Here is a 20,178-nt window from a genome sequence, read left to right on the forward strand (position 1 = left end):
GCGCCTTCTGGGTTTGTAGTCTTTGTAATTACGTATTTTCACAGTCTTATACCTCAGCAGTTTTACATCAAGCTGCGACTTTCTTGACTTTAAAATGTATCTTTTAAATTGACAAACATCATATGTGTAAATCAGGGCACAATTCAAACGAGATCAAAATATTTGTTGTCTCTCGCCATTGACTACCATACAATATTTTTCCGAAATAAGGTCCCATGGTGGTCGACCGGAAGGGGAGGGACTTAGGCTCTCTATAGCAGCCCTTGCGTCATCAGAACAGGGTGTTCAACGCACCACTGTTTGCGTTTAAAATACGTTTTGAAACTTTTTGTCGGGGCTGAACGCAGACCAGGTCAGATAATTTGTGTTCTCGTTTTTGCCTTCAAAACGAACATTTTTGTTTTCTTCACACTTTGTTCTAATGCATCAAGAAAAATCGATTTTTCCAGTGCATTTTTTTACCTTTACAAATTCCTTTATGATATAAATAATGCTAAAAAAAAAAAAAAAAAGTTCAATAGAGAAATATGCAATGATGGTAAAAAACGAAGTGATGCTTTTAAATATTAAATTAAAACCGCCATTAGGTGGCGGCAAGTCACTGTCTTTATGAGTGATTCATTCAGTAACGAAGCAAGTGGCTGTAATTATGAATGAATCATTGAAGCATTGACTCTCACGATTTGTTCAAAGCCGCAGATTCATTCACAAACACTGCTGTGTGCTGCTGTTCTGCTGTGGCTTTCATGGAGCTATTATTTTGTTGAAAAAAATACTGAAAAAAAATATACTGTTTTTAAAATTAACATCACTTAATATTAATACCTTTCGTTTGTTGAACTGTTGTATAAAATCAATGTCACATTTGCAATCGTGTGGATATTTGATTAATGTGATCAACATTAAACACAGGAACTCACACAGGGTATGTTTTTGTATCGAAGAGAGTTTAAATCTTAAATCGATCTCTATGCGCAGTCTGTGTCTATATTTGTTCTTCATGCTAGTAAGTGCTAAATCCCCAACATGGGCTACATGTTCGAGAATGGCAGTAGGCTATAGCGTGATTTGCCACCGTCTCCGGCACAGACACCTACGTCTCTGGGACGTCCCCGCCGTCTCCGGCACAGACACCACCGTCTCCGACATGGACACCAACGTCTCCGGCATGGACACCACCTTCTCCGACACCGGCACGGATGCCACAGTCTCCGGAACAGACACCACCGTCTCCGGCACGGACACCATCGTCTCCGGCACGGACACCGGCACGGGCTCCACCGTTTCCGGAACAGACACCACCGTCTCCGACACAGACACCACCGTCTCCGACATGGACACCAACGTCTCTGGCATGGACACCACCTTCTCCGACACCGGCACGGATGCCACAGTCTCCGGAACAGACACCACCGTCTCCGGCACAGACACCATCGTCTCCGGCACGGACACCGGCACGAGCTCCACCGTCTCCGGAACAGACACCATCGTCTCCGGCACGGACACCGGCACGGGCTCCACCGTCTCCGGAACAGACAACACCGTCTCCGGCACAGACACCACCGTCTCCGACATGGACACCAACGTCTCTGGCATGGACACCACCTTCTCCGACACCGGCACGGATGCCACAGTCTCCGGAACAGACACCACCGTCTCCGGCACAGACACCATCGTCTCCGGCACGGACACCGGCACGAGCTCCACCGTCTCCGGAACAGACACCACCGTCTCCGGCACGGACATCATCATCTCCGGCACGGACACGGACTCCACCGTCTCCGGAACAGACACCAATGTCTCCGGAATGGACACCAGCATGTCCGGAATGGACACCAAAGTCTCCAACACGTACACCACCGTCTCCGGAACAGACACCATCATCTCCGGCACGGACACAGACACGGACTCCACCGTCTCCGGAACAGACACCAATGTCTCCGGAATGGACACCAGCATCTCCGGAATGGACACCAAAGTCTCCAACACGTACACCACCGTCTCCGGAACAGACACCAATGTCTCCAGAATGGACACCACCGTCTCCGGCACGGACACCACCATCTCTGGAAAGGACACCACCGTCTCCGGAATGGACACCAAAGTCTCCAACACCTACACCACTGTCTCCGGCACGTACACCACCGTCTTCAGCACAGACACCAACATCTCCGGCACGTCTACGCTGTCTCCGGCACGGACACCACCATCTCCTGCATGAACAGCAACGTCTCCGGCACGGACACCACCGTCTCTGGAAAGGACACCACCATCTCCGGAACAGACACCAAAGTCTCCAACACGGACACCACTGTCTCCGGAGCGGACACCAAAGTCTCCGACACAGACACCAACATCTCCGGCACGTACACCACCATCTTTGGCACGGACACCAACGTCTCCGCCTCGGCACAGACACCGGCATGGACACCACCGTCTCCGGCACGGACACTTATGTCTCCGGAATGGACACCAATGTCTCTGGAACGGACACCACCGTCTTAGGAATGGACACCACATTCTCTGGAAAGGACACCACCGTCTCCGGCACAGACACCAATGTCTCCGGCACGGACACCAACGTCTCGAATTATGAAAATCGAATTATTGATATAAAAAATTTACATTGTTACTAGTAGCAATTCAATTGTTGATATCAAGAATAGACATTTCAATACCGACAATTGAATTCTTGATATCGAAAATAAAGGATTTACTAGTAAGAATTGTATTTCTGATATGTGAAATTGGAATTTCAACTAGTAAGAAATCAATTGTTGATATCAACAATTGAATTTGAATGGCAGCCTATTCTGACATTTCACTAGTGAACAGGGGTTAAAGTGGGCTGGAACGGTCCGGAACTGCGTTCCGACACCTCAGATAAATAAATAAAAAGCCTGGTGCTCCTTCTGAAGGAGTCCTTCCGCATCAAATCAAAACGTAATGTGGGCTGGTGTGGCTACAGTGCCAGGGCTGAATTTTTGTCCCAGTCCGCCCCTGACAGTTGCTGTTCTTCTAGCCAGAGTGGATGTTGCAGTGTGCAGTGGAGTTAAAAGTCAAAGGTGAAGAAGGCTAATTTCAAATTTACATAATTGTGGTTGTGATTTATTTCTGTTAGTTGTCTTCTGTTGTTCCATATTGTGGTGTTCAGCAATTTTAACATAGTCATCATTCATATCAGTGTAGATGTAGATGGATCAAAATAAAACCATTAAAATATCAAGTAAATAAGTATTGTGATACTTGGTGCCACAGTGACACTCTTGTCCCAAAAAGTATTGCTATACTATACCACAATACTCAATATGTTGTCCCACGGTGAGTCATTTTTCCCTGTTGCACCTACACAAAATTTGAGGGTTCCCCCACCTGCCGAATCCCACTTTAACTACTCTGTTAGGCTATTGATGTTACATAAATACATAAAGATTGCATTGGAAAGTGGCAAAAATATAATTTACTATTTGAAGAATTTAAAAGATTTATGATGGTGTCGATATCTATATTGCACATGCTCTTCTAGAAAAAAAACAATAAACACTAATGTGTAAATGTTGTTCATATTAGTCAAGCACAAATTTATATGCACTTCGTCCATTTTTATTTTCAAGGACATTATCCCCGATAACAAATAAAAATGCTGACGCGTGTATTCGCGCCGGTTCAGTTGAGTTTATCAGAAATGACAACAGGTCTGCTGAACTTCAGTTCACGCACGGATAATGCAGCTCACAGTGGATGATGTCATGGGCTCTGTCCCATGTCCTACTCATCTTCCTACCTCGGTTAGGACCAAAAATGCCACGCGCGCCTCAAAACACTGTCTAGTAAGGCGGCTGACTAGGCATTGAGACACAGCCACAGTATTTGGGTGAAAGGGAGTAAAGTGCTCAGATCAGTTTTAGAGAGGGCGGAGGATGGCTCGCCTCATGAGGGCATAACGTCAGTGCATGTGTGGGCTTCGTATTTATTTTTGCTAGTTTCTTTGTTTTACGTCCAGATAAAGCAAACACTTCTTGATTTGAAATGCAGCTTTTAGCGGACTTTTCCCCGCTCTAAAATAAATGGACACCGCGATGAAATCAGAGACTGGCGCTCCGGTCTCTCATTCACAAGCGAGATGAATCGCTGAAACTGCCGTTGAAACTCCTGGACGGTCAGTGTTTTCAACGATGCCTCCGCAAGGAGGTGGAGAGTATAAGCCTGTCCCAGGTACGGTTGTGCCGCCGGTACCCCCGAGGAGATTCAGGGGCAAAGATTTGTCCTCCGCGGTGAAGAGTCGCTTCGGGTCTGCAGCGGCGGAGCGCAGGGTGAAGTGCGTGTTGGTTGGTGATGGTGCAGTGGGTAAAACTAGTCTCATTGTGAGCTATACCACCAATGGATATCCCACTGAGTATGTTCCAACAGCGTTTGACAACTTTGCAGGTAAATATCGCGCCAGCATTTAAAATCAAAACGTAAAACTAAATGTAAAAATTAAATAAAATGTAATATATTAAAAGCTTGAACTACTTTAACCACCTGCTCGAAAATCCAGTTTAAGCTAGTGCTGCTTTGGGTAGCTGGTTTCTAGTTGGTCTAAGATGGCCATTACAAACTTGTCCAAACTGCCGGTCATTTGCTTGATAGACCATCTTCAGCTACCATCTGCATCTCGTCATTCCAACTTAACAAGGTCATACTGGTTTTTGGAACATGATATCTAGCCAACCAACTAATAACCAGCTTGAACTAGCTAATGTATTTATATATATTGTCATTAGCGTGGTGAGTTTTTCTAAGGCCAGCAAGTTCACCAACCCATTTCAATCTCATTTATCACAGTCCATGTGTCTTAATGTGCTCTGACTAAAGAGGGATAAAATGTCAAATTGAATCTGTTCTCCTCTGCAGCGGTTGTAGCTGTGGACGGCAAGCCTGTGAAACTTCAGCTTTGTGACACAGCCGGTCAGGTCAGTCCATTGAGCCCACTCAGCACCACCAGACCCAAACAAACCACCTCACAAACACATTCAAGGCAGTGCAACTTCATCATGTCCCTGTATAAGGATGACATATTGTTTGCACAAACACATGCTGGTCGAAGCCCTCCTCTCTTAACTGTAAACAGACTTGTGAGTCATGTCCTAATTAGTCATATGGTTGCCTATCTGTTAGATAAGAAAGAAAGTGATTCAGTGTTGTTTTGCTTATTCATGATAAGATTTTCTGGTAAAGTTCAGCTGAAGTTTGCAGTCCAGGCATCATAAGGAAGTATATGCTTCATCCTATGGGAACACACTATTATAGGTCAGTCAGTGTCTCTCCCTTTGTTGGAGGGGGAAACCAGCTCTAGGATCACAAATGGGAAGCAGTCTAATTGTGATGAATTGGGCTTGATCCAAGGGAAAGGGAGACCTACTTTCAGCCGGGGTACAGCTGGGGCTAGTCACTGGAAATGTGAGATCAGTGTGTTTTCGATGAGTTTAGCAAGCTAAGGGGAGACAGTGAAGGGAGGCAAGCCAAGAGAGATTTGGATCAGTCCTGTTTAGGCCAGTGGAAATGGAGGAAGAAAGAGAAGGAGAGAGACACACAGAAAGACTTGAGAGAATTATACTGTATATAGTGCATGCTAAAACACTGGTAAATTAAATCTTAAGCAAATCTCAAATGGAATATTTTTTCTTCATACTTTATAATATAATGTTGTGATAAATTAATATGTAATATATAAAATAGTTGGTTATTTTATTTTTACTGTATTTATAAAAAATAGTATAGAAATTTCATATCAGCCATTTATTTGGTATCGGTCATAACATGAAAATAACTATCAGACAGAATTTTTAATTTCATTAACCAGATACAAACATATTTGCATATAAATTATATAAAATATACTGTAGGATAGGATTGTTTCTCATATGTTAGAAAGTGTCCAGTTGACTAATATTATAAGAAAGCAGCCTTGGTGTGTATCGACAGAAACCAAGCTGGAGACGGAAGGAAGAGTAAAAGAGATGGAATGCAGCTGTAATAAACAACAGATCTCACATTTGTGTTCTAGATTATATCTTTCATGCCGCTGACATCAAAGTGGGTTCTGATATTTCAGAGATATGGAATCATAAGCATGACCTGGATGTTGCCAGTTTAAAAGATTAAAGTAAAGACTAAATAATTCTGTGAAAAAGTATCATGGTTTCCAAAAAATATTAAGCAGCATGATTTCAACACTGATTTCTGTTTTCAACATTGATAATAAGAAATGTTTCTTGAGCACCAAATCAGCATATTAAAATGATTTCTGAAGTATCATGTGACACTGTTTCACAATATTACTGTTTTACTGTATTTTTGACCAAATAAATGGAAAGCATAATATACTTATTTCAAAAACATTTAAAAAATCTTTACAACACTAAACTTTTGAACGGTAGTGTATGATATTTCAAATGTTTGTTTACAATAAAGAAACAGAAAGAAAAATTAAAGACATATAACAACTTACTGACAACTGACAAGATGTTTAATGGTAAATCATAACTTCATGACTAAAGGAATCTAACAATTAACAGTATGAAGTTAGTCATGAAGTTATGTTATTACCAATGTACATTTTTGAGGAATCCAGCACATAAACTGTTTCATTAACAGAAAAAACAAACAAATGTAAGTCCTTTATGTAAGAAAATATATGATGTAAAACACAGAGCGAACAGAACAAAAACCTTGGGGCCAGTCACATTTCACATTTAACTACTTTTAACAATCCAAAACACTAACAAGTGTTAGTTTGTCCTGGACGTTTATCACAACTGAATCTTTCTTTGCTCTGGGCAGGATGAGTTTGACAAGCTCCGGCCGCTGTGCTACACCAATGCTGACGTCTTCCTGCTCTGCTTCAGTGTGGTAAGTCCCTCCTCTTTCCAGAATGTGAGGGAGAAGTGGGTGCCTGAGATCCGCCGGCACTGCCCGAGGGCACCGATACTGTTGGTCGGCACTCAGGCTGACCTCCGGCAAGACGTCAAAGTGCTCATCCAGCTGGCCCAGTACAAGGAGAAGCCGGTCGACCCCCAGGAGGCCTGTGTGTGTGCTGAGGAAGTGCAGGCCGTCTCGTACATGGAGTGTTCGGCGCTCACCCAGAAGAACCTAAAGGAGGTGTTTGACATGGCTATAGTGGCCAGCATCCAGTACTCTGACAGCCAGCAGCAGAAAAGGCTGAAGAAGCGGACGCCTGATAAAATGAGGATGCTCTCCGAGTCATGGTGGAAGAAATACTGCTGTTTGGCCTAGACACGAAAATATGAATGTACTGTCGATATTGATTCGGTTAGACTTTTATGGATGAAATGGACACAGATTCATCTGCTTCATGAGACTGTGTTAGTGGGTTAACTGGAGCGCAGGTGGCCTTGAAATGAATGGAACCGTTTAGAAAAGATCGCCAAGCTTTTATCATAAAATGGAAAGATTCTAGAGACTAGAGTTGTCAGCTAAATTTTAGGATCTGCTCTCCATTTGGAAAGTCCCAGGTTAACCTCAAATGCCCACGTGAACAATTCAGAGCAAGAGTCATCTGTCTTTCTTTACCTTATCTCTTGTTGAAGAGGTTTCAAGTGGACTTAAGGGCTTTTTTTCTATCAGATTTAGATCTAGTTTAGACTGCCAGATTTTTTCTTTTTCATTCAGGCACTGTGAAAAAGCACCCTATTGGTCGGTCTCAGCAAAAACACAGCATTTTATTGTTGTTCTAACACTTCTTCTACTTACATGGACAGGATTACTTGCCTTTGTTATCCGGGATCCAGAGCGGGTTCAGTCTGAGATGCTCAAGTGCTTCGTCGTGTACCTGTCAAAGCATTGAGTGTGATGTAGAGTACAAGCAGATGTTTGGACACACTATCAACTTGACATCACTGACATTTACCTTGTTGTCCAGTGAGGGTGAATGATTGTCCATTTCAGAGACAGCAGGACGCTGGCACATCTCTCCAGGCTGTCTTGTTTACATTTGGAGTTAAGTCTTGACTCAAACACGCTGTGAGGTCAGGGTCTTTGAGTGTAAGCAAGTAGACTTAGTTGGCCTGTTGGATTATATATCTGGTCATTGAACCTGGAGCTTCATCAAAAACACAGTGTTTTGAGTGAAGCTTTTCAGTGCTGTCGGGACGATTTTGAGTGGCTCAGACATTCTTGAGTATTTATTAGAATATACACTAACATTCAAAAGTTTGGGTTCGGTACAATTTTTTTATGTTTCTTATACTCACAGAGGCTGCAATTATTTGATCAAAAACACAGTAAAAAATGATATTGTGAAATATTATTACAAATTAAATAACTGTTTTCTATTTTAATATATTTTAAAATATAATTTATTCTTGTGGTGGCAAAGCTAAATTGTTAAGCTCCTTCAGAAATCATTCTAACATGCTAATTTTGTGTTCAAGAAACATTTCTTATCTTAACAGTTGTGCTGCTTAATATGGAAACTGTGAAAATAATTTTTTTCCAGTATTCTTTGATGAATAGAAAATTATTATTATTTTTTTTTTAAATAGAAATCCTTTGTAGCATAATAAATGTCTTTAATGTCACTTTTGATCAATTTTGTGCATCTTTGCTGAATAAATGTATTCATTTAAAAAATGTCCTATTACTCAAACTTTTGAATGGTGGTGTATGGTCATTTGGATGAAGTACACTAAACTTATATTAGTGGGGCCAAAGTTTTTAACCAGAAATAATGGTTGACATTGATTTCAAGTTTCCGTTTAAGCCAATAAAATATTTGTGCCTGAAATTCCTAATTAGGTTTTTCATGCCTTTGCAATTTATGGCACTTTATAAAGGTGAAATGTGTCATTTCTGCCCCACTTGCAGTCTTTTTGTTTAAAGGGATAGTTCACTTTGAAATAAAATTTTGGTATGTTTTAGCTTACCTCAAGGGCATCCAAGATGTAGGTGTCTTTTTTTCAGCAGTAGTTTTAATTTTGATATTTTTAGGTCAAACCGTTCTTGTCTGTCAGTCATATAATGCAGGTCTATGGTCACTATCTGAAAGAGCATGCACAGAGAAGTCCAAATGAAACAATTCCCCATCGTAAGTACACATTGATGGACTAAGACACGAAACGAGCGGTTTGTGTGAGAAAACGAACAGTATTTATATCGTTTTTACCTCTTATACACAGCCACGTCCAAGTGATCTGAGGGCGCGCGCGCATCCTGGTGTGTGACGTGTACGCAGACTGGTGCATAGATATATACACTAGATGTCGCCTTATCTACGGCAGTTCATTGGAACGAATGTCTTTCTCACACAAACCGCTCGTTTCATGTCTTAGTCCATCAATGTGTACTTACGATGGGGAATTTTTTCATTTGGACTTCTCTGTGCATGCTCTTTCGTTAAAAACGATATAAATACTGTTCGTTTTCTCACACAAACCGCTCGTTTCGTGTCTTAGGCCATCAATGTGTACTTACGATGGGGAATTGTTTAATTTGGACGATGGGGAATTGTTTTAATTTGGACTCTGTGCATGCTCTTTGAGACCGTGACCATAGACCTGCATTATACGACTGACAGACAAGAATGGTTTGACCTAAAAATATCAAAATTTAAACTACTGCGGAAAAAAAGACACCTACATCTTGGATGCCCTTGAGGTAAACTAAAACATATCAAAATTTAATTTCAAAGTGAACTATCCCTTTAAGTTGGACATCATAACAGCACAAACAATGGTGTAAGTTTGAGGGCTGGACTATCTGTATGCACAACTAATAGAAAATTGGGAATGATTTTAGTGTTATGTTTTCAAATCTGTTCTTTCAAAAATTATTTCAAATTTATGTAATTATTAATTCAGTTTGATTCAATTATTTCACAAATTGGGGACATTAGTGGCGCAGACATGACACGCTTCACCTTTAACCTAAACATTTCCACAGAAAATCTTTAAAAAACAATTCTTCCATAATTGCATGAATGCATTTGGCAGGCACTTTTATCCAAAGCAACTTACATTGCCTTTAAGGTTTAAGCTACTAGTTGTGTATTTGTCGCCCCTAAACCATGATGTCAGCCACGTCATGCTTTGATAAGCATTGCAGTCTTATAATTCTATATAAAATACGTGGAATGTTGTTCCAGGTCAAACTGCACTTTTTATCAGGCTTCCACGTCGAACGAACTGGAAAAGTCGCCTGCTGCTATGCGACGTGAATGAGTATTAAGCTGAATGACACAGTAAGGAAAAGTTAATGTTTCACTACATAAGCTGGGTTAGGAGAGGAAGAATCACTAATGTCATTAGTGGCAAACATTTTTCTTTCATGAGCACAGAATGAACCAAGAATGAAATCAAGATGAGTTTTATGCTTGCCACTTATACTGTTAGTTTGTTCCAGAATGTGGCGAGGAGTTGAAAAATAAGCGAATGGCTCTCAGCAAGTGATTAAAGTGCTGTAAACCGCAAGTGTTAAAGGTGGCATAGTGAGAGATGAACCCCAAACCAAACAATCATATTGATTTTAAAGGGATAGTTGCACAAAAATGAAAGTTCTCTCATCATTTACTCATCCACCATGTTGTTTTAGACTCTAATGACTTTCATTCTGTGATCAAAAACAGTTAAACAGTTGAATACAATATATTTTTGTGTTGCACAGATAAAAGAAAGTCATACACATTTGGAACGACATCAGGGTGAGAAGATGGTGAGAGACTTCACTTCTGGATGAACTATCTCTTTAAGCATGCTCAAAAAACAAGAGATATTTAAAAGATATTGTAATCATAATCATATATCAAGAAGTATTTTGGTGGCATTCCTTATATTGTGAATCTTAGAATTGCATGTGTTTCAAACAACAGGCCTTAAGTTCAGACTGACCAAAGCATAGAGCGCTGTAACAGTGCTTTCACAGGGCAGCATCAATTACTGAGAGGTTTTTGACAAGTTGCCAAACTATCACTTCGGACACGCAGTGTTTGTTCACTGCTTTGATTTGCACGCGAGTTGCATTGCAGTGTTGTATATTTACTGTGTGAGTGAGCTCATAGCTGCGGCGTCCCACCAGACGGAACTGTTCAAGATCTGGTGGTCGTTCAGACAAAGCCGCCATGCAATAACAGAGACCTCCCTGTAGATTGTTATCTTTCTCAGAATAAATATACTTTTTGTCTACTTATTGTCTGTGTGCATCTTCTTTCATTTTCTTGGGATATGTTATGAAAAGCTATCAGGGAAGGGGATAATTTCATAATCTCTTTGCTTTTTATAGTTAATAATTGGTAAACACTGTCTTGCCTGCAGGAATAATGAGGCTTAATAGTGTCTGTTCAGTGCAGGTTGTGTACAGTTCACTGTCTGGGGGTTCTATGTTGCTTTATCGCAATTGAGAAAATTCATATTTTCCAATATTTTCTTTTCATAAATGCTTAAATTATACTATTATATGGTTATAGCTTAAATGTTACATTTTGCAGTGTGACTTATCTTATAATGTGAGTGAGTATATCTCAAATTATGACTATATCTCACAATGTGACTTTATGGTAAAATATGACTCACAATTAGGACTATATCTCACAATATATGTCTTTATATCTCACATTGTAACTTTTTATCTCGCAGTGTGACTTTAAATCTCGTAATGTGACTTTATTTCTCAAAATCGTACTATTTCTCCCAATTGCGACTATATCTCAAAAAATTTACTTTAGATCTCACAATGTAACTTTTTATCTCACGGTGTGACTTTTAAATCTTGTAAAGTCATCTCAAAATATGACTATATCTCACAATTGCGACTTAAAATATGACTATATCTCACAATTGTGGCAATGTATCAAAATATGACTATATCTCACAATTGCAACTTTGTTTTTCATAGCTGACTATATATTGCAATGTGACTATATCTCAAAATATGTCTATATCTCACAATTGCAACTATGTATCAAAATATTACTTTATATTCTTTAAATATTACTTTATATACTCAAAATTGCAGCTTTGTTTCTCATAGCTGACTATATCTTGCAATGTGACCTTGTATCTGAAAATGGGACTTTATATCTCACTATTGTGACCTTGCGTATCTTGCAATGGCAGCTTTCTTTCTCAAAACTGTGACTTTATAGTTAAAAATGTGTCTTTAAACCTCAAAATATGTTGCAATGGCAACTTTCTCATAACTGTGACTTTATATCTCGTAATGTGATTTTAGATCTCAAAATGTGATATTTTATCGCATTGGCAACTTTGTTTCTTGTACCAGTGACTATATATCATCTCAAAATGTGATTTCATATGAAATGCTTAAACTATAGTCACTTAAGGAAATAAGGAAATCATGGAGATCCTACTGTATACCTCATGTAAACAGACTAGACTTTAGCTGCAGGTGTTGAAATGATTAATAAAAGCAGGAAAGCTATGGTAGTTGCTCTGTGAAGCCTTTTGGCATCTCGTTTGGTTGCTTTATTGCCAAGGGTTTGTTTTATCTGGCTTTTAATCACATTTCCACAAGTACTCCAAACAATTAAAGTGGCGTCTGGGTTCATTAGCTCCATTGAGCTGCTTTCTTAAACAGCCGACATGCTCTCTCTGAGCTCTAGACGCCTTAACTGCTAACAATGACATATTTGGGCCGCTTTCTTCCAGTTGCTTCATATTGCATGTTTCTGTATGGCAGATGAACAAAGAAAAATGTCAATTTGTAGCCCTCTCGACCAAAAGATCTCATGCTACAAATAGCTTTTAACATTTGGGCCAGAATCAATCAAACATGACAGTTATGCTGATTAATTCTGATAGTTTCCTCTGGAGCTCCAGAGAAGGAGTTTCATACACAGGGATCTGGAACGCAGAGTCCGTTGATGGACGGTAATCAAAATTCTGACAACACTATGATGGAACATTTGACTTCATCACAGCTGTGGTGATAGAAGTGAAATTATATGAATTGTAGAAAGAAAAGGTACATATTCATCATACGATGTTCATATGAAGCTCTTGATCGGTTTGGTTTTGATAATATGTTTACTGCTGGTCACCGGCATACAGTATGTTCTGTTTTGGATGCTGGTCTTCATTTTGGTTTTCCCAGCAACTAAGCTTCTTAACTAAATTATTCAGCTGTTAATCAGCAGTTTTGTTGACCATTAAAAACCGGAATGGGAAATTCAAGCTGGTCCAAACATGGGGAAACCTGTTTCTGCCTCAGAATAAAAAAGACATTTTAATATAAGGGTCTTGTGACTTTCTCAATTGTGAATATGTCTCGCAAAGTGACTATAACTCAAAACCGTTGCTGCATAATGTTACAACTTTTGGTAACACTTTCCATTGGTTAACATTAATTAACTTGAGCTAACAATAAAAACTTCTTCAAAGGCATTTATTAATATTTTATCTTTTAACATTTAGCAGATGTCAGATTTATCTGTTAATATTATTTAATGGACATGAACTAACAATGAACAGCTGTATTTTTATTAACTAACATTAACAACGATTAATAAATACTGTAACAAATGTATTGCTCATTGTTATTGTTAATCCATTAAGAAACATTAACTTATTGTAAAGAGTTATTTATATATATTTTGAATTATTTTATTTTTGTTGCACTAAGGCTAAAACGTCTATATTTTTGCATGCAGGATAAAGTCCAAAAAGTCTCTGCCTATGTTTGTGTGTATATGAGAGGAATATTATGACACAGCAGCATGGATTTGCCTCCCGGAGACTCTCGATCGCAGGAAATGAAGGTTCAGTTATATTCTTCAGTGCTGAAGAGGACAGACAGGAAGAGAGCTGATCTGGTGATCACAGATATCTTTATCAGACGATCACAGCGCTGCTTGGGTATTTATTGTTCTCGGCTCATGGTTATAATTAGACCTGTACGGGTGCATGTCATCCAGTATAACCTCTCCACATCTTTCACATATAAGGACGTTATCAATAGGGACAGAAGTCGACAGGGACAACAACTGAACTATGGAGTTTCCGTGAAGTAAATCAATCTTCTGTGCTTTTTATGCTGTGTGCTCAAGACCTTGGGAAAATTCCAGTGTTACTTCCCTCAGTGACATCATCACCTCACAAAGTAGCTCTGTTCAGTTATCAGGGTCCGTGCACGCATTCATTCCAAACACAATGAAATGAAATCTGCGCTGGCCTATATTGTGTTGTGATTGCAGACAATGCAGGTGAGGGTTAAATCGATCTACCAGCTACCCAAAATCTCAAAGTCTGGTGGCCATTCCACTCGGCCTGATGCTTTGTGTGATTATGGGTCAGGGTTGAAGGATCTGCGTCCCCACAAAGCACTGAACGCACTGACGGCTGCTGACAGGCTGAGGAATTCCAGAGTACCGCAGTGTCTGAGAAAGACATTGCCACGTCCCGTGTAGCCAAGATAAACTATTTTCATTTGCAACCTCTTTGAAAAGAAGAAAAACAACAGAAAAAGCTCTTTGACAGATCATTTCTAACTCCTACGCATAGCTTTTGCTTCCATGGATAATGGGAGGTTACTGGATTTACCTCAGCAATTCAGAGCAACATAAAAAGAATAAAACTAAATGAGGGTTTATCACAGTGCATGAAGGTTATCGTACTGGGCGCAGTGAGCAAAGTATAATTTAATGACAGCAGGATGCAAGTCATTCTGTTTGTGGATGAAACAAAACAATGAAACAAGACAATAGAAAGAGTTTGATTCAATTTCTATCACATCAGCTGAAGTTTGGAAAATGTGATTGGACATAATTGCAATTTTGGTCATTCCATGTTATATTAAACTAAGTCTATTGTTTCTTTAGACATGCTTTAGTGTGAAAAACTAAGCACAATGAGTGAACTGTGATCATTTACAGAGTTTGATTGCTCACACTTAAACCACCAGAAATGATCATTTTCAATAAATATAATAATAAAAGTATAATAAAATAATAAAAGTATAATTTTTCTATAATTTACAACAATAAAAGTATTATTATATTATAAAAAAGTATATTATATTATTAAAATAAACAGATGTGTTCCAAGAATTAACCATTTGGAATTAACAATAATTGTTTTAATTTATAAGGGTTTAATCAAGATGTTTGAAACCATACAAATAAAACAATAATTTATGCAATTGGACTTTTGACTTTAAACCTAATAGTTACTTGACACTTCCCCTATTTGACAACTATCTAAAATTCTACATTTGAATTTGAATTGACTTTGCGATCGTTAAAAACTATGCTTTGTATATGAATGGTAATGAAATTTTGATGTACTACATCTGCCATGTTGTTACTGTCACATGACCTACCAGTTTCAGATGCATCGCTTCACTTCCATTCATAACTCCCCTCTCGTGGCCTCATGGGATAGTAACATGTCCATCGTATGCACACTTCAGAATCTCGGCTAGTAGGTCATCCGGGGCCTTTTTGCATACTGCTTTTTGAATATCTATTCGGACCTTCTACTCTTTTGACATATACTGTTCACGTACTATAAGTAAGTATTTGATTTCAGATGCAGCTCTGGTCCCACCCCCCCACCCCCCCACAACAGTTTCACATACTGGAGGCAGAGCAGAAGGGAGAGCACTACAGAACAAAATGGCTCAGGGTGGACTTACACTTATTAAGTTGCATAACCACATACTGTCACCCAAATTTTCACAGAAATTAGTCAAGGTGCTTAGTTACTGGAGAGCTGAGAGAAAGGAAGAAAAAAAGAGAGCCTCTTAATGAGAACATGTGCTATGTGAGTGAAAACTCATGTGTTACTATGGAGCATTGTTTCTAAACAGTGTGATCAGTGGCGGATTTAGCAAATTGGGGGCCCAAGGCGAAGGTATGTATGGGCCCCCCATCCGATCTTTAAAGGTGCAATGTGTCATATTTCTGAGGATCTATTGACAGAAATGCAATATAAGATCCATAACTATGTTTTCAGTGGTGTATAAAGACCTTACTTAATGAACCGTTATGTTCTTATTACCTTAGAATGAGTCATTTATATCTACATAACCGCGGGAACCCCCTTCTATGAAGATCGACTTATTGTGACGTCTAAAAATCACACACTGCACCTTTAAAAGAGAGCGAAATCTTTTTTTTACAGACTGAATGGTGAATAGGCAGGTAAAGGTTGGAGAGGAGAAATAAAACTTCCCCTTTAAACCTTGCATACACGTATTCACTCCTAAACAGAAACGTTACAATGTTTACATGGTACAATTTCTGGTAAGCTCTGTTTTTTTTTTTTTTTTTTTTTTTTTTTTGCTTGACAAATTTCACCATTTCGATTCAATTCTTGTGATTTGATTCAATATTGACTCATTTGGATACATATTAGGTACACAAGATAGGCGTTAATTTTTCTCAAGAAAAAAAAACCTCACATAATGCTGTGAACATACAGAGAGCCATATCAGCTGGTATTATTTAAGGTTAAAAATAACTAAAATTAAACAATGCTTTTTTATTATAATTAAATTATAAGTAAACAATATACTAAATAAATAATATAGTAGGCCTACACATAGGCCCTATTTAGCTAAATACTCTTTATATCTTATTTTTCTAGTCAACTAACATGCTATAGCCTATATTATGGTAACTAAGTGGCTTTCCTGAGGAACGTTAGGCTAAATGTTATGTGACGATTGTTCTCCAGCTGTTTTACCTCTTTCCGCGGTTGAAAAACACTGATTGGTCGATATTATGAATAAGGAATACATTTTGGTAAGTTATTACCGAAGATGATCAGTTCACGTGCCTCTAGGGATCGGTCACGTCACATTACAAGCTCCAAACGGTATTTATTATTTCGTAATAGAATTGACAGAATCTGAGACCTGAGATTTTTCATATCATAAGCAATTTAAACTGCTCTGTTTTGTCTGTCGGTCTCCATGTCCTCTTTGCTTCACGATCTTTCTGTGCGTTGGACGTTTGTTGTTCCTAGCCATAAAAAAGTTTGTCATCTTTGGCAGCTTTCCCAAATAGCCTACTTACAGTATCTGAGTCTTTTTTTCTTTTATTTGAGACGCTTGGGTAACTTCGAAACTTTTCATTTTCACGTTTAGACTCATCTTGCTCTGTTTGTGTATTTCCTGTGTCGTTGTTGTCATTGTCAGCGGGCATCACAAAAAAGTTTGTTACCTTATTCTGCAATTTTTCCTCCTTTTTTCAGCACCGCTTGTGTAGCTTCGCTTCATTTTTACTCTACTACTCTGTACACTCTGTCAATCACTTTTTTTTCTCTGTCAGTTTTTTGTCGCAATACAGCCTTGTCACTTTCGCAGATGCGTGAGATAATGGAATAGTCCAATGTAGTGAGGTGGGGGGCCCCCTCCTTTCTGCGACTAATGATTTGATGCCATTTTTCGCAAATGGAGATTTAGAAATATATAATTTGCGAAAATTAAAAAAAAAAAATTTAAAAAAAAACTTAAGCATAAATTAATGGGGCATTTTGGGGGCCCCTAGGTTGCTTGGGGCCCAAGGCAATTGCCGACCTTTGCCTAATGGTAAAGTCCGCCCCTGAGTGTGATTACAGTAAAGAGGACAGCTGCAAACCAGTCATGTCACTGTAAAGAGGTGAAATACACCATGATCCCATGTCTTATGTAAGCGCTCTTTTGTCAGGGCTTTTAACCAGGGGGCACTTGTGTTTGTGTGTGTTTGACTACTTGTGAGGAGGGGTCAGGAGAGACCAGCATCATGTGTAACAGTTCTGGCTGCAGACCAGCTCTTTCAAACACCACATGTGTAGACAATAATTGGGTCCAGGCCTTTCAGTTGTAAGGTCTGGAGCTGCTTGCAATCATGAAAGCAAAAGGTGAAGAGTATGATGTGATCCCACCCTTCGTCTCACAAATAAAATTTATATAACATATTAAAATAATAAAACCAAAAATAAAATATAATTTTTTAAATAAAAGTTAAACATTCTGGGAAACACTTTACAATAAGGTTCAATTCATTAGTGTTCACCCCATGTTGTAATAACCTTTGACGACGTTTTACTCTGAGCGTTTTCAGATTTTCGTCAACATTTTCAACGCCAAAATGAATCTGCAGTGGTCAGGTGGTTCAGCAGTCACGTGATACAAGTCAGAGCTCTCAGAAGATTCTGAGTTTACAAGTTGTAATCAGTAATAGGGAATATGTCGAACGTCGCATGACGAAACCGGAAACCTGGTCTCATCGCATCCGCTTGTCATAGAAAGTGTTAACAGCCGTATGAACTGATGCAGATATCTATGGAATTTTAAGGTAATCAGCTAACCTACCTATCTCTCTTTGTTATTAGCTTTTTATTCTATTTAAATATCTAAACGTTAGTGTGAAGATTTTTTTTTTTTTTACTTTTAAATATCGATCTTCACATGCGAGGGACATTGGTTATGATCATCTTTGCTCGCTCCTTTTAAGTTATCTTGAGTAAAACAGTAAAAAAATGCATGAAGCGCATACAAAAGACCTGAACCGGAAGCGATGCGTTCTGTTTTCCGGTTTCGTAATGCGGCGTTCGACATATACCCTATTCCGAAATCGTGTGAATGCACCTTTAGTTAGAGTGCAACAATTGGGGTCCAGATGTAAAAACTTCCCCATAAGGAAACAATAACTTATAAACCTTTAAAGACGGACCTACTGTGTTAATCCATGGTATTTGCTTGCTTCTGAAGCCGTCAGCCCTTATTATTTCAGCTTATTTTTTAAATAATTGCATTTAACAGTGGAATTCCTGGTAAAAACTACATTACCCATGATGCTGTACAGCAAATTACACCAGTCAGAGAGTCAAAAAAGCAACTCCTGCCAAAATAGCTCTTTAGCTCCGCCCACTCCCATGAAGCACTGCGAATAATGTAATCGAGTCGATCTCCCTACGCTCTCAAAATGCTATATTGCAATGCTATATTTATTTGCAATAAATGTAAAATATATTAATATGTATAATCAACGTTTGTAAATGAGTAGTTTTTAATTTTATTATGCTGTTCGCAATGCTTCATGGGATTGTAGTTCTTTCCCTCACTAAAAGAGTTAAATACACAGTCTTATACCTTTGTCTTTTTGTCTAATTTTCAAAAACTTCAAATCAAAGTTTGTAGTGTTGTGATTCACCTCGTAGCTGATTGGCTTGGTTCATGGCTTATAACTCTTTAACAAAGACTATTTTATAAGTTTCCCCAATGGGAAAAATGAATGGGGAAAAAAAAACTGGTCATACCAGTCTGCTCATGCCATCTAGATGAAATGGCACTATACTTTCATGTCTAGTGTATCACACCGTAGACTCGCTCCTTTGATTGAAACACACCTGGCACACAGTTATCTTTTCATTGTCAATAGTGTATAAATGCATGAAGCACATCTCAAGTCACTTTCAAACCAAACAGCTTTCTATTGGCCAGTGCGGAATCGTAAAAAAAAAAAAAAAAACCTGTTACGAAATTTGTGTGGAGAAATCTTTCACCCTCACATGAAATTCCCAATATCGTCGATTCCAACTGAAATGAATGAATTTCACTTGTGGAAATTTGTTAAACAATGGGGATTATGACCGCACCAAGTGCGCTGGATCCATGTGACCAATGTGAACCCATTGCAAAATCTGCAAGGGGAAATCCTTCATCCTCTCGTGAAATTGTCAATTGCATGGATTCCTATTGAAATTAGGCCTACTGGATTTTGCCTGCAAAACTTTTTCAAAATGTGACCCCAGCTTTTATCTTGTTTCTGGGCGTATTGTTTTGTACATTGTGGACTATTGCTTCATAATTGAAGCTTTAAAATATGGTAAGATAAGATCCTTTCATCTCAAATCAATATTTCATATCCATTTTTTACAGTTGTGCAATAAGCAAGATAATGTAAAGTCAGTCGGCATTCATTATCACAAAATATGAGGTGATCAGGAATTGAACGTGTTGTGTTCCTAAAATCCACCAGAATTTTTAAGGCTCTTCTAACATGTGATAATCACTTTTTCCTGTAAAAGTATTAATATGCTTCCCAACAAAGATGGAAAGACAAACTACATTTGCATCATTTGCAGATTTTACCATGCAAACTACACTCCAACTCTAAACTGTTTTAATACTTTGGCTTAAAAGCAACTCTGGAACAAATCTTATTATTAAATTACTACC

General features: G+C 38.8%; 1 protein-coding gene across 1 annotated transcript; it reads left to right on the plus strand.

Moving 5' to 3' along the window:
• Positions 1–3,900: 3,900 nt before the first annotated feature.
• On the plus strand, positions 3,901–8,276 carry rhoua (ras homolog family member Ua). The gene is made up of 3 exons (XM_081351767.1): positions 3,901–4,428; positions 4,897–4,955; positions 6,826–8,276. The coding sequence occupies exons 1-3, from the start codon at positions 4,176–4,178 to the stop codon at positions 7,276–7,278; spliced, it is 765 nt and encodes a 254-aa protein (XP_081207893.1). The 5' UTR covers positions 3,901–4,175; the 3' UTR covers positions 7,279–8,276.
• The last annotated feature ends 11,902 nt before the right edge of the window (positions 8,277–20,178 follow it).

This window comes from Scardinius erythrophthalmus, assembly GCF_964197995.2.
Source record: "Scardinius erythrophthalmus genome assembly, chromosome: 21".
Classification (NCBI taxonomy): domain Eukaryota; kingdom Metazoa; phylum Chordata; class Actinopteri; order Cypriniformes; family Leuciscidae; genus Scardinius; species Scardinius erythrophthalmus.